The sequence below is a fragment of the Gallinula chloropus genome, assembly GCF_964237585.1.
Source record: "Gallinula chloropus genome assembly, chromosome: 4".
Taxonomy (NCBI): domain Eukaryota; kingdom Metazoa; phylum Chordata; class Aves; order Gruiformes; family Rallidae; genus Gallinula; species Gallinula chloropus.
This window is the reverse complement of record NC_140088.1, coordinates 18,388,446-18,413,801: the sequence shown is the minus strand read 5'-3', so window position 1 is coordinate 18,413,801 and position 25,356 is coordinate 18,388,446. Positions and strand designations below refer to the sequence as shown.

Sequence of the window (25,356 nt, the reverse complement as noted above, 5' to 3'; positions counted from 1 at the left end):
ATATGGATTTCTTCATAGTGGGGTTTGAAATGTTGGGTTGTGGCTAAGTTGGTAACACTTTATTTGACTTTGTGTACTTTCACCTCTTTCTGTGTCTTGAACTCTGATCTGTTTGATATGGTAAAAATAATTCTCAGGTCAAATCAAAAAATGACTTAACTTTGTTTTCATCTGACTGGAGATTTCTGTTGGTTTTAGACAGAGTGAGATCGATCTAAGCCTCAGTACATAGATTAAACAAAAGTGAAAATGCCTGAGATACTAGTGTCTGATCTTTCGAGCTTCACTTGGCTGTATGCTTTATCAAAGAGTGATTTGATTGAAGCTCCATTAAAGAGAAACAGGTTTTTTTGCAATCTCATTTAGGGGTGACTTTGTGAAGATGAGGTTCTGAGGAGGTAGGGTCATAAAATATAATGCCTGTTACTTAGCACTTGTCTCTGTATGGTAAGTTTTGTGATAGCTAGTTAACTACAGGTATAATCTAGCTCCTGAAGTTAAATGTAATATAACCCTTTCACAAAACACAGGAAGGTGCATGATGTGTTTGAGCCGCTTATTTATTTAACTGAATGCATGGTGCTGCTAACACAGCAAACACGGCAGGAGCTGTCTCTACTTTGTGTGTATGTACAGTGCCCTTTATCATGAGAACCGTGGTTGTGGAGCCTCTGTTAACTAATAAGCAAACTGTAGGCTTTGTTCAAAACACAGCAAGTGATTCTTATTTTTTTTAACTTCATAGGTACTGAAGCTGATAACGACCTTTATATAAACCAGGCAATAGTATTTATTGAAGATGCAATACAGGTAAATATAACTTGTTTGTTAGCTATTATGCTTCCCATGCTCACTATTTATCATATATTCTGCTAGTTTTCAAGCTTTTTGTGTGTTTTGGCAACCTCTATATAACATCTTCGTGATTTACAAAGTAAAATGAGACTGCTGTATTCCTGTGGTAAGCAAGTTTGAGTGAACTTCTGCCTATGAGAAACATGTTTCTCCAGACAATGAAATTGATAGTGTCTTCTCTTCAAGGCTGTTGGTTTTGGGGTAGTTTTGATGGGGTGTTTTGGTGGTTTGGGTTTTGTTTTGTTTTGTTTTTTTTTGTTAGAGTGACTGACCTTACTGCTCAGAGGAACTATATAAGAAAACCCTGTAATTTGCCTCTACATCTGACTCTTTGCATAGCATAAGAGCTAGTAGAGTTTAAGGCTAGTTTTTAGCAAGCTGGAACTGTTCTGCTGAACTTTGTATGTTTGGAAGTCTTTGTCTCTCCTTTACTGGCTGTTACTGCATATATGGAGGTACAATACAGCAGGGAGGAAGCAGTCTAGCAGATTCCTGGAGTGTTTGGAAGACAACTTCCTGACCCAGCTGGTAAATGAACCCACCAGGGAAGGTGCCCTGCTGGACTTCTTGTTTGTAAACAGAGAAGGCCTAGTGGGGGATGTGAAGGTTGGAGGATGCCTGGGGCATAGTGATCATGAGTTGATAGAATTCTTAGTTTGGGAGAAGTAAGAAGGGGAGACACCAGAACAAACACCTTAGACTTCCGTAGGGCTGACTTTGGTCTGTTCAGGAAGCTGCCCTTGAGGGCAGAGGAGCCCAAGAGGGTTGGTTGCTCCTCAAGAAGGAAATCTTGGTGGCACAAGAACAGGCTGTCCCAGTCTGTTGGAAGAGGAGTCGTCAAGGAAGGAAGCCAGCTTGGCTGAGTAGGGAGATCTGGGAAGATATTTGGGAAAAGAGGGGAAAATACGGGCTTTGGAAGAAGGGGCAGGTGTCTTGGGCCAACTATAGGAATTTAGTGAGATCATGTAGGGAGAAAGTCAGAAGGGCTAAAGCTGAACTGGAACTCAGACTGGCCAGTTCTGTAAAAGATAATGAAAAGTCTTTCTCCAGGTACATTAAAAGTAAGAGGACGATCAAGGAGAATCTCCAGCCCTTATTGGATACTGAGGGAATATTAGTGTCAAGGGATAAAGACAAGGTTGAGGTCCTTAATTCCTTCTTTACCTCAGTCTATAATAGTAAAGATGGGTATTCCCTGAGTACTCATCTTAAGGAACTGGCTGACAGAGAGGGGAGGAAGAGCAAAATTCCCATGGTTAAGGAGGAAATGTTTAGCGACCTACTTGGCCAGTTAGATACTAACAAGTCAATGGGGCCAGATGGGATTCACCCGAGGGTGCTGATAGAACTGTCAGATGTGCCAGCCAAACCCCTTTCCATCATCTATCAGCAATCCTGGCAGACTGGGGAATTTCCACTGTACTGGAGGCTGGCAGATGTTACCCCCATATATAAGAACGGCCAGAAGGAGGATCTGGGGAACTACAGGCCTGTTAGTATGACCTCGGTCCCGGGGAAGATCGTGGAGAGGGTCATCTTGGGAGCTATCATGCAGCACATGTGTGATGGCCAGGGGATCAGGCCTAGTCAACATGGATTTACAAAAGGTAGATCCTGTCAAACTAACCTGATCACCTTCTATGACAAGGTGACCCGCTTAATGGACAAGGGGAAGGCTGTGGATGTGTCTACCTGGACTTCAGTAAAGCCTTTGACACGGTTTCTCGCAGCATTCTGACTGAGAAACTGGCTGCCACTGGCCTTGACAGGTGGACCCTCAGCTGGGTTGAAAACTGGCTGGCTGGATGGGGCCAAAGGGTGGTGGTAAACGGAACCGAATCCAGCTGGAGGCCGGTCACAGGTGGCGTCCCCCAGGGCTCAGTCCTGGGTCCGGTCTTGTTCAACATCTTCATCAATGACCTTGATGAAGGGATTGAATGCTCCCTCAGTAAGTTTGCAGATGACACTAAACTAGGAGGAAGTGTTGGTCTGCCTGAGGGTAGGGAGGCTCTTTAGAGGGATCTGAACAGACTGGACCGATGGGCTGAGACCAACAGGATGAAGTTTAACATGGCCAAGTGCAGAGTGCTGCACATGGGACATAACAACCCTGTGCAGCGCTACATGCTTGGGGGAGACTGGCTGGAGACCTGTCAGGTAGAGAAGGACCTAGGGGTGTTGGTTAACTGCAGGCTGAATATGAGCCAGCAGTGTGCCCAGGCAGCCAAGAAGGCCAATGGCATCTTGACTTGTATCAAAAACAGTGTGGTTGGTAGGTCTAAGGTGGTAATTGTGCCCCTGTACTCAGCATTGGGGAGGCCACACCCTGAGTACTGTGTGCAGTTCTGGGCTCCCCACCGTAAGAAGGACATTGAGGTCCTTGTGCAAGTGCAGAGAAGGGCAACCAGGCTGAGGAGGGAGCTGGAGGGTAAATGATATGAGGAACGGCTGAGGGAGCTGGGGATGTTTGCCTGGAGAAGAGGAGGCTGAGGGGAGACCTTATCACCACCTACAACTACCTGAAGCGAGGTTGTAGAGAGGTGGGAGATGGTCTCGTCAGCCAGATGACAGAAGATAGGACAAGGGGAAATGGCAGGAAGCTGTGCCAGGGCAGGTTTAGATTGGATATTAGAAAAAAATTTTTTACTGAAAGAGTTTTTAGGGCCTGGAACAGGCTGCCCAGGAAGGTGGTTGAGTCACCATCCCTGGATGTGTTTAAAAAAAGCGTTGATGAGGTACTTAGGGATATGGTTTAGCATAGGATGGGAATGGTTGGACTTGATGATCTTCAAAGGTCTCTTCGAACCTTGTGACTGTGATTCCATGACTCTATTATCTCCCAGTTGTTAGAAGGAACACTGGAGGATGGTCCTTGAGCTTTCTTTGTGCATTTGGATAGCTTTTGGTAGTGAGATTTCTGGGGATTGGGTATATTTAAGATGTGTGCACCTTTGTAGAGCCAGATACTTCTCAGGGGAGGCAGAGGAGCAGCCACAGATGAGGGGCTGAGCAGATTTCAGTAAAAGCAGGCCTGTTCTTGAAGCATCGCAGGTACTGTTTTGAACTTAAAGCATCTTTTGCTTAAAGGCCTAGGTTGAGGTCTCTTATTTTCAGAATTTTGATTGTTTCCTTATGTCTTTTTGGAAGAGAAATACAGAAGATCCATGAGTGGAATGAATGTTAGCAAGGTAAACTGAATTGGTGGACTGGTTTTGATGAGATGAAATAAGCACTGAATTATTACCGACGCTGTTATTTGTAATCCTGATAATGCTTGCTTCAGATGACTGGCTCAGCATCTACGTGGTCTTTAGAGTAGATGCTGAGACATCTTCTTTAACATATTTTGCATTGCATGCATGTAGGCTACAGCTGTGGTCATTGGTGACTGACACCAGTAATTAATAACTTGTGTGATAGCTTCTTTATCAGAAAGTTGGAATTTTCTCAAGACTTGAGCTTTTTAGGTTAGAATTTAGTCTATTTTGGTAACTTGAGCTTTGTCTTTGAGACAGGCAGAAGGTAATGTTTTAACGATCCTTCTTGCTTTCTGCCTTCAGTATCGATCTATAAATCACCGTGTGGACTCCAGATCCCTGTGGCTTTATCGCTGGTACTACTCAAGAACTTGCCAGTGGTAAGAACTTGATATTCTTTTTGGGTTTATGTTTAGGATAAGTCTTTATTTAATAAAAATACTAATCTTTCTTACTTTATAATAATTATTAAATAATTAGATAACTGTTAATAATTATTTAATAATTATTAACATGTTTAATATTGATATTATTTATAATTATTAAATAATTATTTAATAATTATTAAATAATTAGATAACTGTGCAACTTATTGTCCAACAATAAGTTCTTATAAAGAAGCAAGCGTATTGAGCGCATGTGAACGTCTTAAGTGGAAAGCAACATGATATGTAGAAGTGTGATCTTGTAAGATGGCTCTTTAAAACAGCAATAGGGCCATTGCGTGAATGGACTGCTGTTATGATTTATAGCACCCTGTGTTATGAGTTTTCCAAGTGTCTATTTCCAAACATATAAATACACACAATCTTGCTGTTAGTTTCAGAAGAACACCCCCTAAGGTTGTTTGGTCGTCAGCAGTGATGTTATTCTACTGCAGGCAACAGCTTCATAATCTGTGGTCTAACCTGTTTGTGTTAAATATGATGTTATAACACTTGTCTGTCTTCTAGGAAAATTGCTGTACTGTAAGCCTTTTGTTATTCTTCTGACTCATATTGTGGAGCTTGTTTTGTTGTTGTTTTTAATTTCATTTCTATCCACACAGGATTTTGAGTTTAACCATTACTATAATCCTGGCTTTGGCTTTCTTTGAAGAGCCTTCTTCACTTACTGTCACGTCAGATGTACGATACCGCCATCCTGCGTGGAATCCTCCGTGTGGCCTAACAGAAAGCATTGAGCTGCTTTGCTTTCTTGTGTTCATCATTGATGTGTCTGTGAAGGTGAGCAGCACGTTCAGCTGGTATTGAACGAAATACTAAGTGTCTTGGGCAGCTCAGTAGATACACTCACTGTGGCTTTTCTCTGTTTTACATTTTTGAAGAAACATCTTAGAACTGTTATTAAAATCCTGGGCTTGCATGATGAGGTTGCTTTCCTATATTGAAGCCTTACTTTCAGGAGAAATTAGAAAGTATGTATTTTCTGAATTTAAAAAAAAAGTTTTTTAACTTAAGAAATAGAAACTCTTATTTGTGTGGAGTAAGTGAAAAAAATTCTGCTAAGAATACAATGCTTGTAGTATAGCTGCTTGTATTAGGCTATAAAAATTGGGGTATATAATATAAAATATATGCCAGTTCATTTAAATGAAGCAAAATTAAAATAATCAGAAACTGACCTGTTCTTTGAAAACTTATTTATGGATTTTTATGGCTATTAAATAAACATTTTATCTTGCATGCGAAGGATGGGATTCACACAGCCTGTGTGCACCTCTCACTTCTCTTGACCTTTATTTAATTCTTACAGGAAACTTCTCTTGAGTGGTGTGTTTTTGTTTGGATTTCAGAGAGCTCTTTATGAGCACTGATGTAAAACTATAAATACCTGGAAAACAGTTGTGCTGACTTCTTGGGAGTGTTGGAATTTATTATTGCAATAACTTGTTTGGCTGCTTTTTTTTCTTTTCGTCTTCCCCAGAGTTACTTAATAGGATGGGAAGAATTTTGGAAAAATAAATGGCTGATGGCTTATATACTGACGTTAATTGTTTCCCTTACTGATTGGATTGTATCGCTGAGTTTTTTCTGCACAGAGGTAAGAACTACTTTCTGCAGAAACAGTTGGCACCTTAGTTGTGGGGAGTGGCAGAGAAGAACCTGCAGAGGGATGGTCAGCAAGGCCTGTGTGATCTGTTGGAGAATTAAGAGGGGAGGGTGAGGTAGTTCATTTCTGGTCTTTGATAGCTGGATAATACACTGAAACACAGAAAATCATTGATGTAATGTAGGGATCTCAAGGGATTCTGTTTGCTTAATATAGGCTGTGAGTTAAGTAAAATTAAATAAGCTTAGTTAAGGAATAACTGTTGACAGACTATATAGAGAAAACTCTGGTTGCATAGCACCAACTTTGTCATACAGTTGGAGAATTATGTTCTTAACTTGATTCAGTGGCGATGAACGTGTAGTGATGTCTAAGTGAAAGATAATCATACAGTTTAAAAACTGCCTTCTAAGATGAAGCTGTGTTGTTTTGAAAACCACTGTACCCTGAGAACAACGTCAGTTGTGTGAAACTGGTTTAAAAGTGTCCTATTTTATGTAATAATGCATTCTCCCAATTGTTTTCCTCTACCATGGCATGAAATTTGTTGTTTTTCACTGATAGTCCTCATCTAGAAAATACTAATGTGGTGAAAATGCTGGGAAGTGAATGAGGCAGAAATCTTAAATTTTGATTCTTGTGTAAGTTGTATCAAAGCCATTATTTGTTGCTTTGAAATAACTTTCAAACTTTAGTCAGGGTTTGCTTGGATGATGTTGCTACTATTAGTAACTGGCTCTTTATTTGTTCATGCTTCAGTGGTCAGAGTTGACTACTGGTCACTGTTGACTCGGATGTCTTGTAGCATCAAAGAGGTCATCTTAAAATGTAGAAAGAGCAGGCCACTTACGCTTATAAGCCAATAACTATAAGAAAAATACATATGTCCTCACACTCAACGAAAATAACTTTTTGGGTGCATTATATTATCTATGAAGAAGGTTGTATTTACAGCATGGGGGATGTCTGGAAAAAAGTGATTGTGAAGTCTTTGGGTATGATTGTGGACAAGTAGCTTGAACAGGAGCCTTCTGTACAGAGCAGTGGCAGACAGAAGTTTTAACTGCTGGGATGTATGAACAAGGGAATAGTGAGGTAGAAAGTGATTGTTTGGTTGTTGTTTTTTTTTTTTTTTTTCCCCTTTGTTACATGTGGCCCAAAGAAGATGGATTTTAAAATACAAAATGCTGAAATACTTGAAGCAGCTGTTAAGTCACAGAAATAACTTTAAGGCTGGCAAATGTCTTGAATGCAAGAATCAAACAGCTTCATTGCTTTAGTGTATGTTAAGGAAAACAAAGGCAATCAGATGTTTGAGTCTTGTCAGAGGCAGAAAATGCCAAGTAATTTGCAGGCTCTTTAATTATTAAAAAAATAAAGGCTGAAAATTGAAACCAAGCACTTATTTTCTAAATATGTAACTGTGTTTACTGCCAGTAGCTCACTGTTAATTCCTTTCTTGAAACGGACTGTGTCAGAAAATATGAAAATGCCATCTCTTGGCCTGCTTGTTTTGTCTACCCAGCAATAAAGTTGGATTGTTTATAATTTGTGGCCTGATTATGCTGCTGAAATGTCAATGTGCATTTTAAGGCAGTCTCTTATTTCTTTTAAGGAGGTAGCCATATGTATACCATCTTTTGCATTGTTGGTGACTACAGCGGCACAGATTTAGGGTCTGAACACAGCCTTTCTATCTTACACTGTTGACTTTATTGCTATTGTGTATCAGTGTTTCTTGACAAGCATATTAGAAATATTTGTGGCAGTACTCTTGTGAGCACTCAGTATCTGATCCATTGTTTTTTGCAGGTTGTGAGAGTAAGAAGAATTCTTCGGCCTTTCTTTCTCCTTCAGAATTCTTCTATGATGAAGAAAACGTTAAAAAGTATCAACAGCACATTGCCTGAAATGGCAAGGTCAGTAATAGCACAGAAAACTTCCTTTCGTAGCATGTGTGTGCTTTCCACTAGTATTCTGAAGTCTTAACATCTGAGTAGCTTCCTTCTTCATGATCTAGCTAAGTGGCTGGTGAGATCTGGTAATAACAGACGGAGCATTACGTTAACTTTTTGGTTCTTTAAGTTTGTAAAATTTCTCTAGAATGCATGTGATGTGACTGTCATGTGACAGTATATGTATAGCTTACAGAACTTATTGTCCTTGCCTGTTCTTTCTCAACTAACAAGTCCCAGGAGAACCGAAGGTATATGCAAGCCAAAATTTTATATTTTGATCAGAGGTTATGAATATGGTCCTACCAGGCATTAAAATATCATTGACCTCACGACTGTCTTAAGCTTTTGCTGAGTCCTATGTGAGTGTGATTCTTATTTGGAATTAAAATCTAGATGATCATCTATTGAATCCATAAAGCATCTAAAAAACACCTATAGATTTTTTTTTTTTATGGCATCGTTTTGCATTTTTATCAAAGAATTATCTTAAGAAGATAAATTTTGCTATTAATGCTTATGATATGTTTTCTTTCCAACAGTGTTGTTTTACTACTAGCTGTTCATCTGTCTCTCTTTACCATGTTTGCCATGCTGCTGTTTGCTCGAACAAAGGTAACAAGTTACATTTATGCTTTGGTAGATCTTGGTTTGTGTTGGTTATAGTGTCTTTAGTTATATGGCTATTGCATGTCTAGTTTTATAATCAAATGTTTTCCCTGAGAAGGTGACATTAACTTGTCAAATTTACTGGGATGAGTTTAAAGTCCATTTAGAGAGATTCAGTATGTGCATAGTACGTGTGCATAGTGCTGTTTCTGTAAGTGTGAATTAGAAGACCCATTTTAATAGCATAAGAATCTCTTCATCCTTTAGTAAAGATTTTTTTCCCAGGCTCTGCCTTGCTGCTTAAGTGGTAACACTCCTTCCTACTCTACAACTGAAGTCTTTCACTCTTCCTGTAAGTTGTGGTGTATTATTTTATTCATCTGGCTCCATTGCTCAAAGTTCAATGGTTCTATACTAAAACATCTGTATTTGTTTATGGGCCTACATTTTACTGGCATTGATGCCATTATCACAGATAAGAAATTGGAATTCTATTTTATACAAAAGGCTTCATTTATACAGTTCTCCATTTTGATCCTTTGAGTTACTTTCTCTGCTTTGTTGAAATCTTCCGTGCTGTTCTATGTCCAGAGCTCTTAATCTTGTTGCTTTTTTTTTTTTGTTTACATTCTCACTCATTTCTTTTCTCTTTTCCTTATCTAGCTTTTTGCTAAGTTTAGTTTATTCTGTGTTTTCTCGTCTTGTGCTACTGGTATCCCTGACCATGCTTTGGTAGGTTTTTGCCTGTGCTTGCTTGCATTGCTTGGATGCTTTGGTTTCAGACACCTTCAGTTTTTCCTCTGTTTTTTTCCTCTTTATGCTTCCGAAAAGCAAATCTGAAATTTGGTGAATAAAATCACTTTTGTCTTCCAGTGCTCTTGGTATGTTTCCTCTGTCCTAAACTTCCTCTATCTTAACATATCATGCTCAGATTTTGAGATACTTTTTGTCCTTACCTTTTAAGGCCTTTTATAAATGTGTTCCTGTGAGCACAAAGATTTGTTGTCTGCTTCTCCCAGTAATTTTCATCTGAGTTTTGCACCTTCATTCCTAATGCAATTGGCATTTGAGCATCCCTCTACTCTTCCTTACCATTAGTAGATTCCTTGAATTCCCATGTTATAGAATTCCTGAAATTAAAAGCAGACCTCTGTTCCTGCCCCGTTTATTTGCATTCTGGATCTTTGTATTACCTCTGTGTGTCACATCTAATTTCAGTTATGAGCTTTCCCCGCTCATGGGGGGATGTAACTTGTATACCTAAACCAGTCAACTTTATATACATTTGGGTGAAAATAATAAATTAGGGCAGTTTCTTCCTTTTGTTTTATTTGCTAGTGTAATACCCATACAATCTAACTTTATCTACCAATGTGAAATACAGAAAGCAAGTTCTAAAAATACTTTTAGTAATGAAATTCATGCCTCTAGGTTTTTTTTGCATTGTCTTGTGGATGGCCTGTGGAGGGACACTTCCAGCCTTTGCAGCATATTCAAGGGCTGTTAGTTCTGTGCTGCATGATTTCTGTTTGTATCTTTTTGCACTCTGCACCTTTTTAGCTGTCTATACTTGACCTTGAGGAAACAAAAAAGTGTAGACGATCCAAGACCAGCCTCCTAGCGTGTTTCTGATGAAAACTGTGATAGCATCAAAGCTTCAGCAGATCATCTGATGTTTCCACTGAGCCGCAAAATAATTTTGATGACCTTAGTTGCTACAGTGTTTGCAAATAATTTTGGGGCACTGTAGCACTAATATTTTCCCCCCGCCCCCCTAAGATGCTTAAGCTATAGGTGATGTTTGAATTGATACTGTACATAGAATTTTGAATCTTCATTGCTTTCAAATCAGAACAGTTATGTTTCCACCTGCCCAACAACTCCTGAAATGCACCCTAATTCTGCTTATAACATATGGTTTTACATTGAGTATATTTTCTTTGTGTAAATATTTATTTCCTCTATAATAAGATGAGGACTACCCGTGCATTCATACCCCAAGTACCTCTTCACGTACATTATTGAGAAGAGACCTAAAACTTGTCCAGCTGTGTTCTGTGTAGATCTTGCTGCAATTAAACCCTCTGAGTATGTAAAGGGATAACTGGAGAAAGGAGAAAAGCTCTTTTCTGAGTAGGCGTAGTAACTTCTGTGCAAATAACTTATTTGAAGGTTGTTAGGTAGTTTTTTTTGGAAGTCAAAGAGGGAAGTGAGACACATCTCACGCTCTGTGACTGTGCTAGTGGAGCTGTAGGTGTTTTAAGGGGAACTTGTAGTCTATAGGGAAGGATCTTTTGTGACATGGCAGTTAATGAGGCAGCTCTTCATTACTGAGGAAGCTGTTATGTTTCTGTTCTTCAGCATAGACAAGATCTATTTTAATATTATTCTCGAATTGTATTATACTTAAGGACATGTCTTGGAGTGTAGTCCTAGAGTATGCCATTCAGGGTGGTTAGGTTTCCATCTATGCTGAGGGGCAGCATGTTGTAGCTGGAAAAAAAAAGCAGCTTCTTCTCTACACTGATTTTTATAATTCAAGTTGAGACTGATGACGGTATTAGTCTGCTTATGACTTCTTTTCTTTTTTTTTTTTTTAAATCATGTGACTCCTTTCAGCCTAATACACTAATATCTCTCACAGGCTAAGAGGTAATACTTTTTATATCAATCGAAGATGGCTTCAGGTTCCTATATTGTCTTTGTGACATAATTGTTCTTCCTGGGTCTGAGGTATTAACTAGATACAACTTGGGTGTTGAGCCTCCTGTGTGCATCTTAGCTTGCTGTTCTTTGTTATATTTTTTTAATTGCTGTTAATAAATGAAGTGATCACACTATATTCCTGCATGTTGTCCTAATTTTTAAGTTAGTTCTGTGCTTTTTTTTTCATGGGATAGATTTGTGTAAGGAATATATTATTGACTGATTTTCAAATTCCCTACCTTCCTTAGTAAAACAGTCTTGGTGATTCTTCAGTGTTTCTTCTCTAACAATGAACATCTCTTTCACTAGGACAGCCAGCAGGATAAGGAGTGGGTCGGATATTTCCGGAATTTGCCAGATTCGCTGACGTCGCTGCTGGTCCTGCTAACTACTGCAAATAATCCTGATGGTAAGCAATCTTTCAGAAATAACTCTTAGTCTCTTTTCAAACATCTATAGAGTAAGATTATCTTCAGACTGCTAGCAGCATTTTTTCAGGTGATAGCTCTCAGTACAGCTAGGGGAAGGTAATGTAAAGATTTTTTATGTCTTTAGTAACTTGAATCTTGCCTTTCCTTTGGTGTAACTGTATGCAACTCCTGAAGTATGAAAGCTTTTACCAATTGCCAAAAAATGATAGAGGTTTCTAGTTTTAGTCTTGCACACTGCATTCTTATTGCCTTTTTGTTAAATCTGATACAGTGATGATTCCTGCATATTCTAAGAATAGAGCATATTCCATCTTCTTCATACTCTTCACTGTATTAGGTAAGTTACCTCTTTAGCATCTTAAATGCATTTTAATGTTGACACTTGTGTGTACCAGCTACAGGGTAATTTGTTTTTCTAGGCAAGCTTAATCAGTCTTCTCTTTATGTTTTTTCTGATTACTGTGTAATGCCTTGTAAGATAAGTTTCATGGAAGGTACTTACGGTTTGTGAGTTGTTTTTTCTCTAACATATCATAGGGGAATGGATACATCACGGTATATTCAAACATTAAGAACAGAAGAAAGCTAATCCTTTCCAAATTTTGCATCTGACTTACCATATACATTGAAACTTCTTTGAGAAACTGATATGTATTTCAATAATTCTTACTGCCTCTTTTTGCAATAGGCAATTTGTTTCTGATGAACTTGCTTACAGCAATAATATACAACCAGTTTCGAGGATACCTTTTGGTGAGTAAAGCATTCCGAATTTGTGTTGTGCGATAACCTTAAAACTATGAAGCGCTGAGTATTATAAATTCCAGCTGTATATTAAAGCCTTATGCCTATCCTGATGGTAGACACAATTTTAAGATAACTAAAAGATCTTTGATAGTAGATAATTCCCCATATACTGTTGTATCTTGATCGCCTTCCATGACAAAATTACCTGCTTGTGTACTTCTGTGTATATTGTGGATCTGCAGCTTTGTCTATTACAGAAAAACAACATCAAGCTATTATAAAATTGAACAAGGACAAGTGAACAAATAACTTCAAACTTGGTCTCTGTGAAGAAAACCTGTTGTACTATTTAAATAGCTATTGTTGCAAATACTAGCACTTAATTTCTCTGACTAGCACAACATGAGAAGCCTCTGATAACAAAGAATTGCTGACTAAAACATCTCCATCTTTGGAGTTTTCAGCATGGTGAGTGTGTGCAATGTTAGAATGATTAGAGCAGTCTGCCACCTCTTAAAAGATGGACTTGAACCTTGTGATTGGCTTGTAGCAGAAGCATTTGCCAGAAGGTATAGTAGTTATGTGTGGTAGTATCCATTCTCAAATAAAAGGAACCTATGCTTACTTTCCATGCAGTGCCAGTCATCTGTGTAGTACTTCAGTGTGCTTCTGGAAGATGCCTGATTACATGTGATTCTCTCCTCTGTTTTGTGGAATGTGAATGTGATGTGCAGTGTCTTGAACTCTTTTGGCTTGTGTGTCTATATTAGAGAACTAAAAGCTGACAAAGTAAGAGTACTTCCACACGTTGTCTGAGGAGCATGCAGTCTATGGTGACAGACTGATCACTAGAAGTTAGTTTCTCCTTTATTAACAAGTTGTGCAATGTGCTTTGTTGCATTCTGTATACCAGTTGTTTAGTCTGCAACTGAGAGTGTGATCTGGAGTCTCATAGCAGGAAATAGCCTGAGTGCCTTTGTTTGCTGTATGACATTGTGCAGTTGAACAGTCTAGGAGGAATTGTAGTGATCTGGGGTGAGAGTGTTTTAGAAAGCAGATACAATGTAAGCCAAATGATCTGTTAGTTAGAAGTGCTTCATCCAAGAGGTTGAAATTGGGACTTTGCTGCCGGGATTCCAAAAAGAAGTAACTGGCTGGACAGGTGGTGGAAGGAGGAGGCTGCATGGGCGCAGGTGGGGATCTCCAGCAATGAATACAGAACATCCAAAGGCAACCACAGTTACTTAGAGGTTAACCTACATAGTAGATTATTAGAAATAACACAGTGCTGGACTAAGTATTAATGGTTATTGCACTAGCACACAACTGAATCGTTGGTCATCAGTCACAAGGGGAGCTGAGGTTCCGTCTTTGAACTATTTGAACTTTTTCTTTGAGCTTTGTAACTTCCATGCTGAAACTTTTTTTTCTTGAGTCAAGTTAGTTCTTCAAAAGTTTCACTTCCACCTGTGTGTTTTACTTTCCTCTTCCATATTTTATACAGCATCACAGCTCAACAGGAATATTTTTGGTAAAGCTGAGTTAGGGTAATGCTATGCAAAAGCACCAGAGGCTGACAGCTAAACTCTGGGCTGTATGTTAAGCTTTTTTTCCTTAGTGCCAGTATGGTGATGGCCTCTGTAGGTTGGAATGAACAGCAGCTCCTGATGGCATCTGTTTCAACTGGCCTTTTCTTGTGCCTATAGTCTACTTAAGGTTTAGTGGCAGGGGAAACTTGGAAACTTTGGATGTGATTTCCCCCTTTATTAAATATGGTCTTATAGTTTCTTCATTACTTACTTCCCCCTGTATTTATATATAGTCTTGTAGTTCCTTCCCCCTACTAACATTGTCTTTATGGTTCGTTCAGTCTTTTAGAGGGGTAGAGTTGAGGGTTTGAGGAGGAAAAGTGAAATAATAGCTGCTCTAATAGACCTTCAGAGAGAAGGTAAAGTTTGTTGGCTAGTGAGCTTTGAGCACAGAAGGAATTGCCCCCCACCTTCTTGTGGGAAGACGTTTAAAACTGATGCAAAGAGTAATTTTCGTAATGCTCCTGGTCTGTTTCTTCCCTTCTTTCTCAATTTTCCTCTTTCCCCTGTGAGAGCATGCTATAATTTGGGTCCAGTAAAGTAGCCAAGCTTGAAAGTGATGACTACGCAAAAAACCCAACAAAACATGAAAAATTGTGGCTCAGGCTTTCTTCTTTATTGTCAAGAAGCTGGAGTGGGACAAGCTGTGTAACACTTTTCTCTTTGCACAGTATGAATTTCTGTGAAAACTTGAGCTTTGCTGTTGCCATTGTCTCCGGAATAGACATGTGCCTAAGCAATCCAGAATTAAAAATAGACCATGACCTGGCTGTTTACTTGAACTCTAGAGACTTGTTTGCTTGCTTTCTTCCTTGTACACAGAGTTCTCGAAGGGAGTGAAGCCTAGGGAAGTCTTCTAGTCTGATCTCTAATTGAAAATCTGGGGTATGTGCCAGAGGATCAGTATATAATCTGACCAAGGATGTAGTACTGAATAAGGAGATGGGTAGCCCTGATTTTCCCCAAGTCCTTCTGGTAGGAATGGGCTTCACTGATTTCAGCCTATGACTTTTCATGGTATTCTCTTTAAATTGTGGAGTGTCTGTCTGGTTGGGCGCAGTATCTGGACAACTAGTCCCTAGTAGCTAATGATAAGAACTTTGACAGTGGGGAAAAAAACAACAGTATCTCACTTTCCTGAAAAGTTATTTTAGTTGAAAGTACTATTTTAGCCCTTTCAGAGGCTTGCCAGTAGGCTCTGTGTGAGTGCTGGGCAAATAATTTACAGGTCTTATTTGTATCATCTAGTTGAATTTCCTTTAAACAAGTGTAAGTAATTTGTCTAATCTGTGGTGTTTGGTGTTTTTACTGTCCAGAAATCTGTTCAGTCCTCCCTCTTCAGGAGGCGACTGGGAATCCGGGCTGCATTTGAAGTGCTTTCTTCTCTGAGAGAGGCTCCTGCTAATGCACAGCAGTAAGTGAGGAATGTAGATTATCTAGCAGAAAAGATCAGATTTTTGTTCATATTGTTTTGTTTAATGTATTTACTGCAGATACCTTCTTCACAATTGACAGTTGCTTATCTCTTAGTTGTTTCTTAACTGGATGTTTATAACACACTGGACCTCTTATGGAGTCTATTTTGGTTTTATTTCTGATTTTATCTGCTTTTTAAAAAAGAGCTAGGCATGCATTTGGAACAGCTATTTTTGCCATCAAGACAATTAGCTGTTTCAAGGCCCATCCTGTTTTCTTTAAATAGGTTGTATGTCAGCACTGGGGCCTTAATACAGGTACTGCAGAAGGTTGAAATGGATTCTCGCTGCAAGCAAGCCATCATGAGAGTAAGAACTGGATTTTATTAGCCTTTGTGTTGGTGACTGTCCACAGCTGTGGAAATGGAAATTTCCTTAATCACAACATCGATGTAAGAGTAGTAGCTTTCAAGTCAGCTTGCGCTATGCTGCTTTCTTTAGTGTGAACAGAAGCCCAGCTTAGTGTCTGTTTATGGTTTGGTGTTTAGAACAAAATCAGTCCCTAGGCAGTGATTTCACCTCAAGTTTGCTATTTCTTTGGTTGGTGTGATAAGGAACTCATTCACCTGTAGAGACGTGTAATAAAAACTGTTTTGCACAGGTTATTTTATTTGCTTTACTTTCTCTCTGTAAAGTATTTCTCACTGTGGTTTAGAGCTGCTGTCTACAGCAGCTTCCCTCTATGTTTGAAAATGCCTTTTTTTAATTGAATTTTAGCTGTGTGGCTCCCAGTAGGTGTTAATACTTATTTCAGGCTACAGGTAGTGTTGTTTTGCTTAACTAAACATTACAATTCCTGCCATAGTTTTCAGATATATGAGAAATTATTTAGCTCTAATAGGAGATATGGAGACTAGTGATGTGGTTTCAGAAAAACTAGAAGCTATGTTGCTTTTTGAGAACAAGATTGCAGCAGGATTTGGAAGTCCATATTGTAAGATCTTCTGCCAAAAGGAAGTGACAAGTCACAGCTGACAGTTATAACATCAGCAATTGGCTTTTCCAATGTGCAGGTTAGAAGTGGAATGAAGAGGTATGCATGTATTGCTTCCAGTTGTTATTATCTGGGATAGGGGGTGTGTAAGCAGAGTTTCCTGAAAATGAACACCCTGCTCTGTAATTGTGCTGAGCTGTCCATTGCATTTTTAGTTAGGTATGCAAATCCAAGTTTTATCTTCTTGTTGCTGTGTGTGCTACAGTTGCAGTTAGTGTTTAGCATGCTATGGGAGTCTGTCCGTGTTCTACAGTCTGTGAAATAATTCCATCCTTTTAGGTAGTGCAGAAAAGTGGTAACTGACATGGTTTTATCCAAGAAATGAAGATAGTAATGGCATATTAGATAAGACTAAAAATTCAAGTGCTCCTTTTAAGCAGCATGTGATCCCAGGGAGGGGAAGTAGAAAAGGCGATACGAATCCCACGGTCATCTGGCAGTACCAAAGCTTAATCTAATACCTTGATGTAGGTTGTATTACATCTCTAGTCCTAGACTTCTAAGGGCGTTGACACTCTTTGAAGATGTGTATATTGCAGCTGTTGATCTGAATGTTTCTTTTTCATGTGAAGTCACTCAAAATGTGCTCCTGTGACCAGCTGTCAGCTGCCCAGTTTCAGAAACTCTTCGAAGAACTAGACAAAGATGCCATTAAGCAAGTATGTGTGTGGAAATCATTTATGGAGTGTCATAAACTGAGTGTTCTTGCACAAAAATAAGTGATAGTATTCTGCTATAAAGTTTACAAAAAACCTTCTTGAACACATGATCAAGTGCCCTTGATTTTTTTAAGTTGTTCATGGGTTGCTTTTATAGTTGAGGGCTCTGTGCATTTTGTACAGTAGGAAGATTCACTACAAGGAAATGCAGGATAGGAGTTGGAGAAAGGTTGGACTATCTCCTTTCTTTGCTGTTATCTTGGAGCGTTCAATAATTGCCAACCCATTTGAATGGGTTGATCTCTTGGTACTAATAGACAGAACATTAAAGCGCCTTTGGCTGAGATGGGGCCTTGAAAAGTTTGACAATTAGCATGTGGCCTTGAAAAGTTTGACTTCAAGGTCTGTTTCTTAAATCTGAGGCTGTGTGGGTTTACCTGCTCTGTTATTAAAATGAGTATACTTTGTGTTTTAGCAAGTCCTTTGTGTTCTTTTCAGCATCCTCCCAGTCCAGAGTACCAATCACATTTTATGCAGAAAATGCAGTTTGCCTTTAGCCATCCCTACTTTGGCTACTTGGGGAATGTTGTAGCCCTTGCAAACATCATTTCTATCTGTGTAAGTAAAAAGATTTTTCTTCTAGCTTCTTTTTTTTGCTTGGCTCCCCCTTTCTCCTTGCTGCAAACCTCAGTCCTGTTTTCGTTTTCTAGTCTCTGTGATAACCACTTTTAGCAGCAGATGTCCATGTTTGGGAAGCTTTAGAGATACAAAATCTTAGAGAATGCCTGCAGTTAAAAGTTCTGGGAATGCTTGAAGAGGTCTATGCAAAACATAGAAGACTGTTTTACTCTTGTACTGAAAAATCTGTTTTGTTAGCAGTAAAGCAGTGGATTAATAAAATATTTCTTGTTGTTTAAGGTGGTTTTGGTGATGGATGCAGATAAGCAGCCTTCTGAAAGAGATGACTTCTTTCTGGGGGTAAGACTCAATAATATTTCTAGAGTTATTACTGCTCTCTGACATGTTGGTAATTCTAATTGTTATTATTTTTGGAATGAAGGCTATCAACTGCTTCTTCATCCTATACTATCTGCTGGAAATGTTGCTGAAAATCTTAGCAATGGGCTTGAAAAGATACTTGTCATACCCAAGCAACAGATTTGATGGACTTCTGACTGTAATTTTGCTGGTAAGCTTTTTGTTAATGTCTGGATTTCTAGATTTGTTAACTAGGATGATCAGGAACCACAGTAACTAGTGGAATTGCTTTTTATTTAACACTAATATGCTAAGTTAAACAGGCTGAGACAGATGTAGTTTTCAGTGGTTTGAATATTTTGGTGGGGCTTGGTGCTCATAGTGTATTTTCTGGAGGTAGACTTTTTTACATTGGTGGAAAAGGTGAGCTTTCTTATAAGCAGCATTTTTCATGTTGTTTGGAAACATTCAGATTCTGGAGTCATTACATAATGAAGTTTGTTACATAGCCAAAGATCACTTTGTTCATTGAATAAAGAAAAAAATGTCAGAAGATTATTTTCAGTATTTGATAAAAGCCTGAAACACATATGGCAGATAAAGCCAAATTCACAGTTAATGTGATTTCATTGTATATCCTTATATGTATCACCACAGGATTATGTGCATACATTGAATAAATTTGGGGCATACCTAGTAAAACATAACAATTTCAGAGCTTGAAAGTGAGTCTGATGCTCTGAAATTAACAGCTTAAAGCTCTTGAAAATGTTTCTGTTAAGAATTTTGCTACTCAGAATTACAAAGTAAGATTTTGACCTTTTGGGTTTTTCTTCCCTAACTAAAGATTTTGGAGATAGCAACTTTTGCTGCCTATGGATTTCCTCATCCTGGTTGGTATGTAATCTCTGAGCTGTTGCACTTTGCTCGATGTCTGGGGCGGCTCAGGGGAATATAGAGAAATGTTCGTACACACTTATGTCATTGAATTATGATTGTCAGTCCAGTCAATGATTTATAAAACCTAGTAGAATTTCTTGCCCTTGTAGTCAGTAGAGGCTGTGCAATATGAATAAGTGGAAGAAAGTTACATATGAATTCCTAAACAGATGGTAAAGCCACTTCAACTCTGTGTGCAGACTTAAGTCTGAGTCTTGTGCTGTGAAATTTAGAAGAATTCCCATGGACTTAAACTATTCATCTATACTGGAATAGCAAGCAGCTGCGTTTGATACAGTTATCTTGGATAACTATCTTGACCTTTTTTCCAAAAGCCAAACCCCATTGTTTTGTCTCATAAAATTTGAAATCAATGCAACAAAAGAGGAAAGCAAAGGACTTCTCAAAGGCTTCCTGAGTTTTACTTTCAGGAGTGATCTCTAACACATTATAATAGTTCATTTCTTTACACAAACTTATTCTTAAGGCACTAGCGCTCTCTAATTTTTCAGGATATTTGTTATGTTGCAATCAAGAAGTTACCTTAATTTACATTAGTGTCTGTGAAGAGACCTGGTAGATGTTGTAGCTAGTGATGGGTTATTTTTGAACACTTCTTGTGTTCCAATCACCCTAAAGGGGTGGTTGCTGTAAGGATATTAATTGCTGACAATCTAATGGTGTTAACTAATCTAACTTACAGTTTGATTATCTTTGGGTTTAATTTTTTGCCCATGGATTCTTGAATGTAGGTGATGAATGACAACAGTTGTACACACTACAGGAGTATCTTGAAGCACCAGTAAAACTTAGATGTTTATTTTGTCAATCATGACAAACAGATTATAATCCGCATGAGCCATTCTGATTCCTGTTGCTGGTTATGGTGTAGGCTGTTGGCAAATGCTTGGTCTATAGATGTAATGCCTTCAGGACAGGACTAAACATGACTATGTTCTACGTTCATGTTCTATGCAGCGCTGTTTTAAATAATTTATTTTATTACTAGAGTTTAACATATTGGTGCTGCAAAGCATGAGTTAACATCTATGTTGCCAAGGGGTTTTTTCATTAATGATTTTTGTCCCTCACCACCTGTCCACCTTTCCAGCAAAGAAGCATCCAGCGTGTCAGTGTAAAGGTCAGCTAAAACCTCATCTGACTATTGAGGTGTAGGAGCATCGTTCATGCAATAGACATGTAAGAAAGGTGGTTGGCAAGACTCTTATTTTAGTGCTTTTTTGAAGCCTACCTTCAGCCAAGCATACCCTGAAAGATGAATGTGCATCTTTGTGCTACAGCAGTATTTTTGTTTTGCTTTGGTTTCTGAAAAGACCACACTTGGTGCATCTCCCCCAGCAGAAGGAAAGCCACTTAGCCAGGTATTTTAGTACAAAGATGAACTTTAAAGAGCACTAAATGCATATTTAAGAGTGAAGGCTGAATGGATTGCTTAATTAGAGTTTACTATAGCTGAGATTCCTGCGGACTAAATTAGTGTACTTCCTTTCACAGATTATAGATTTTTATATAGGATAATTCAGGCTGGAAGGGACCTCAGGAAATCTCTAGTCCAGCCTTCTGCTCAAAGCAAGTTACTCAAAGCTTTATCCGGTTGCATCTTTAAAACCTCCAATGATGGAGCCTTGCACAACCTCTTTGGGTAATCTGTGCCTCAGTCTTACTGTCCTGATGGCTGACAGGTTCTTCCTTATATGTAGTGTGAGCCTCCACTGTTTCAGGTGACACCTGCTGTCCCTTGCACTCCTACTTTGCACCACTAAACAGCCTTGCTTCTGTTTTCTTGAGGACCACTTCCTAAGTATTAGAAGGCTGTTATTAGAGCTTCCTGAAGCAGAGTAGTCTAACAAGCCCAGTTCTGCAGCTTCTGTTTTAGGTCACGTGCATCAGCCCCTGACTGTCATCTTAGCTGTCTGCTAAGATCTTGCTGCAGTTTCTTCCTTTCACGTGTTAGAGATTCCAAAACTGGATGCAGTGTCTAGTCAGTTACAGGTTATAAAGAGTATTTATATGAGGAAATAAAACTACTTCCTCCCCCACCTCAATTTTTTTAATATACCATGGATGTTAACCAGAAGTTGTGGGGAATTTAGAGTTAGCTGCAGCCTGGTAGATTTAACTGTGTCATTCTGTCCTGAGTTATTTCTATGATTTTCTTTCATCTTTTCTAGGAGACCTGAGTTCATGGGCTTGTTATCCCTGTGGGATATGGTGCGATTAGTGAACATGTTGATCGTGTTCAGGTTCCTGCGGATTATTCCTAATATGAAGGTGTTTGTTTACCCCTCCACACTTTTCAACTCTTTGGTCAAATTACCAATGTTGTTAAAGCCTTTAAGAGTAACATGTAGTAGATTGAATTTCTCTTACAATTGAGTTGATTATAATTTACTGTGCAGACTGTTGCACAGCACCTCACAAACTGACTCTCTTTATCTAGCTTCCTCTGAAGTTCCATTGATGTCACTGCAATTGATTCTGGTATTCTGAAGTGGGGACATGGTTTCAAAAATATTTGTGCAACTGTGCAGTGCTCAGTCGTAACTAGATGAGTGGATATAGTATCCTTGAAGAATTTTGTCCTCAAGAGGTGATAGATGTGCTTTCACTAGATATTGCCAGGTGTTTCTGTTGTGCGAAGGGTTATTTGGGATGAATCCTTTTTTTTCCCCCTTTCCTTGTGTCAGTAATTCCATCAGAATACCTGTACTTGAATCTGGAATCACTTTAGGTTGTTTGTTAAAATCCTGCATTTAGACTTGCTTGAAAGCTAAACCTTAATTAATGTCAGGTGCAGAACTTGTATCTTTGTTCAATAACCATAAATATCTACCAGATGTAATCAGAGGTCATAATGTCAGTGGAAACTGTAAACCAGAAGCAATGTGGATCAAATATGAGCAGTCACTCTGGGGCATTTGTGATTATCCTCACAGTGATTGTGGATATTTAAAACTTAGCATAATGTCTGCCTATGAAAAGGACTGCAGCATTGTTCATTCATTGTAGGCACCTCATGCAAGTATCACTATAGAAATGATGACCTGCATTTATATATCGTTCTGGTTGGTGTTTCTTTACCCTTTTAGTGAAAAACAATTTGATACAGATTGGAAGTGTGATCCAAGTAATGCATATGCATTTCTGCTTTGTTTTAGTTCATGGCTTTGGTTGTGACTACATTGCTGGATCTGATAAAAAACTTGAGAGCCTTTGCAGGAATCCTTGTGGTAAGTCATGATGCGAGATTGCAATTTCCTTTCTATAGTTAGTGGTATACTAAGGGTATGTATTCAAAACAGCAAACACAGTTCTTTGACAATCACCATGAACAGGAAGTAACATTTCACCTTAATCAGGCAGTTGTTCTCCAGGATGTGCCTTGCAAAGCTGGAACAAACTATTGTTTTGTTATGGGTTGTTCCTAGTGACAGTGTCTCGTTTATCAGTTTCCTTTAAGAGTGCCTTTAAAAGATTGTTTGAAACTTCAGAGTCCTTGCCTCAGTCTGGGTACTCTAGTTTGAATTAAGTTAATCTGGATGCTAAAAGTAACCTGATTTTCCTTACCCAGCCTTCATAGAATCATAGAATGGTCTGGGTTGGAAGGGGCCCCAAGGATCATAGAGCTCCAACCCCCCTGACACAGGCAGGGCCACCAACCTCCAGGCCTGGATCCACACAAGGTTGCCCAGGGCCCCATCCAACCTGGCCTTGAACACTTCCAGGGACGGGGCATCCGCCACCTCTCTGGGCAGCCTGTTCCAGCACCTCACCACTCTCTCTGTAAAAAACTTCCCCCAATATATAATTTAAACCTTCCTTCCTTTAGTTTTAATCCATTCCCCCTTGTCCTTCCATTGTCTACCCTTTCAAAAAGTTGAATCCCCTTCTGCTTATAGGCTCCCTTCAGGTACTGGAAAGCTGCAATGAGGTCCCCCTGCAGCCTTCTCTTCTCCAAGCTGAACAAGCCCAGCTCCCTCAGCCTCTCTTCGTAGGGCAGATGCTCCAGCCCTCTAATCATCTTTGTGGCCCTCCTCTGAACCCTCTCCAACAGTTCCACATCTTTCTTGTATTGGGGGCCCCAGATCTGGACACGGGACTCCAGATGGGGCCTCACAAGGGCAGAGTAGAGAGGGACAATCACCTTCCTGTTCCTGCTGGCCACCCCTCTTCTGATGGAGCCCAGGATACCATTGGCCTTGCGAGCTGCAAGAGCACACTGCTGGCTCATGTTAAGTTTCTCATCCACCAGAATCCCCAGGTCCTTTTCAGCAGGGCTACTTTCAAGGAGCTCTTCTCCCAGTCTGTATCTGTGTCTGGGATTCTTCCAGCCCAAGTGCAACACCTTACACTTCGCAGTGTTGAACCTCATTAGGTTCACCTGGGCCCATCTTTTCAGCCTGTCAAGATCCCTCTGGATGGCTTCCTTTCCTTCTGTGGTGTTGACCACTCAGCTTGGTGTCATCTGTAAACTTGCTGAGGGTGCACTCAATTCCATCATCGATGTCATTGATAAAGATGTTACAGAACCGGTCCCAAGACAGACCTCTGGGGGACACCGCTTGTCACCGTCCTCCACCTGGACATAGACCCATTGACCACCACCCTTTGGCTACGGTCTGTTAACCAGTTTCTTATCCACTGGATGGTCCACCCATCAAGTTCACATCTCTCCAGTTTAGAGATAAGGATGTGGTGGGGGACTGTGTCAAAGGCCTTGCAGAAGTCCAGGTAGATGACATCGGTCGCCTTCCCTTTATCTACCGATGCTGTCACTCCATCCTAGAAAGTCACCAGATTGGTGAGGCACGACCTTCCCTTGGTGAAGCTGTGCTGACTGTCCCGGATCACATGCTCTTCCCTCATGTGCTCCAACATGTCATCCAGGAGGACCTGTTCCATGATCTTCCCAGGCACAGAGGTGAGGCTCCCGAGCCTGTAATTCCCTGGGTCATCCTTGCTCCCTTTCTTATAAATGGGAGTGATGTGACCTTTTTTCCAGTCCCCAGGGACCTTGCCTGACAGCGACAACTTTTCAAATATGATGGAGAGCAGCTCGGCAACCACATCAGCCAGCTCCTTCAGCCTTGCAAAAGAGCAAAACAACTTCAAAACTGTGTTCAATTGAGAAGGTCTTGAGTTAACATGTTTGGACATGATTTTTAAAACCCTCTGCCATCCTGTTTTGGGTGTGTCTGTGCAGAGCATATACTCTGTAAATATGTGATTAAGGGATGGATCACAATGTGTGATGTCCATTACATAAATCCTGCATTCCTCGGCTCTTTTGTTTCTGGCTTTGCAAGAAACATCTGTCTTCATGGTACAGCAAAGAATTTCCTGGGTAGTTGTTTGTTGATTTTGCAGGGTTCTTTAGGTTACCTTAATTTGAGGTTAGAGACCAAGGATTTGCTGTGTAGTAAGTATTGTCTAAAAATTTCTTCTAGTGAATATACTTTGAGCATAATTTACCCAGAATATCTCTCTTTTGTCATTAGTAATCTCTGCATTTATCCGTAGGGAACGGGTCTTAAATTGTGCTCTGGAAAGGTTTATGTTGCAGTTGGAAATAAAGGTACTGGCTTGGGCAAAGCTAAGTTAGTAACAACTTTGTCCTGTGCAAGTAACACTCGAAACAGAAATACTGTGGGAGTGCACTTGGGGGAAGTTAGCTTTTGCAGGTGAAAGTACATTTTAGGAGCCTAAATGCCAATCTTGCATATGTTAGGAACAGATTTAAGATAATGGAAAACTTATCCAATCCATGGAAATGAATTATCCAATTCATTTCTCAATGTCATAAGCTGTCTAAAGGCTGACTGCTGTATTACTCATTTTGCCAGTTTTTGGTTCAGTCTGTATTCCATGGTAGAGGAGCCCACATTTGCTTGTGACCCTGTCAGAGGCTGGTTAGGGTTGTGTTGTGGATAAGTGGTATCACTACTGCCACTGCAGAGCTCTGACAGAGCCTACATATCTGAGCCCTAGGAAAGAGCAATTATGGTGTGAGCTGGTTTGTGCTTTACACAAGGACCCAAAAGCTGTGTTGCTACTGACACGGCCACACCTGGGCTGTAGCATTCTGCTGG

At 39.7% G+C, this 25,356-nt stretch overlaps 1 protein-coding gene across 1 annotated transcript in view; it reads left to right on the top strand.

Moving 5' to 3' along the window:
- Positions 1 to 25,356, top strand: part of TPCN2 (two pore segment channel 2) — a gene marked incomplete at both ends in the record, with an annotated part of 32,567 nt that overhangs the window by 1,571 nt on the left and 5,640 nt on the right. The window contains 18 exons of the mRNA XM_084263330.1: positions 746 to 810; positions 4,416 to 4,492; positions 5,161 to 5,338; positions 6,039 to 6,155; positions 7,977 to 8,083; positions 8,662 to 8,734; positions 11,744 to 11,843; positions 12,137 to 12,202; positions 12,554 to 12,618; positions 15,518 to 15,615; positions 15,904 to 15,985; positions 17,243 to 17,329; positions 17,828 to 17,947; positions 18,248 to 18,307; positions 18,390 to 18,518; positions 19,155 to 19,204; positions 21,439 to 21,538; positions 22,426 to 22,497. Of these exons, the coding sequence (XP_084119456.1) occupies positions 746 to 810; positions 4,416 to 4,492; positions 5,161 to 5,338; positions 6,039 to 6,155; positions 7,977 to 8,083; positions 8,662 to 8,734; positions 11,744 to 11,843; positions 12,137 to 12,202; positions 12,554 to 12,618; positions 15,518 to 15,615; positions 15,904 to 15,985; positions 17,243 to 17,329; positions 17,828 to 17,947; positions 18,248 to 18,307; positions 18,390 to 18,518; positions 19,155 to 19,204; positions 21,439 to 21,538; positions 22,426 to 22,497 (1,646 nt within the window). The remainder of the gene's footprint in view (positions 1 to 745; positions 811 to 4,415; positions 4,493 to 5,160; positions 5,339 to 6,038; positions 6,156 to 7,976; positions 8,084 to 8,661; positions 8,735 to 11,743; positions 11,844 to 12,136; positions 12,203 to 12,553; positions 12,619 to 15,517; positions 15,616 to 15,903; positions 15,986 to 17,242; positions 17,330 to 17,827; positions 17,948 to 18,247; positions 18,308 to 18,389; positions 18,519 to 19,154; positions 19,205 to 21,438; positions 21,539 to 22,425; positions 22,498 to 25,356) is intronic.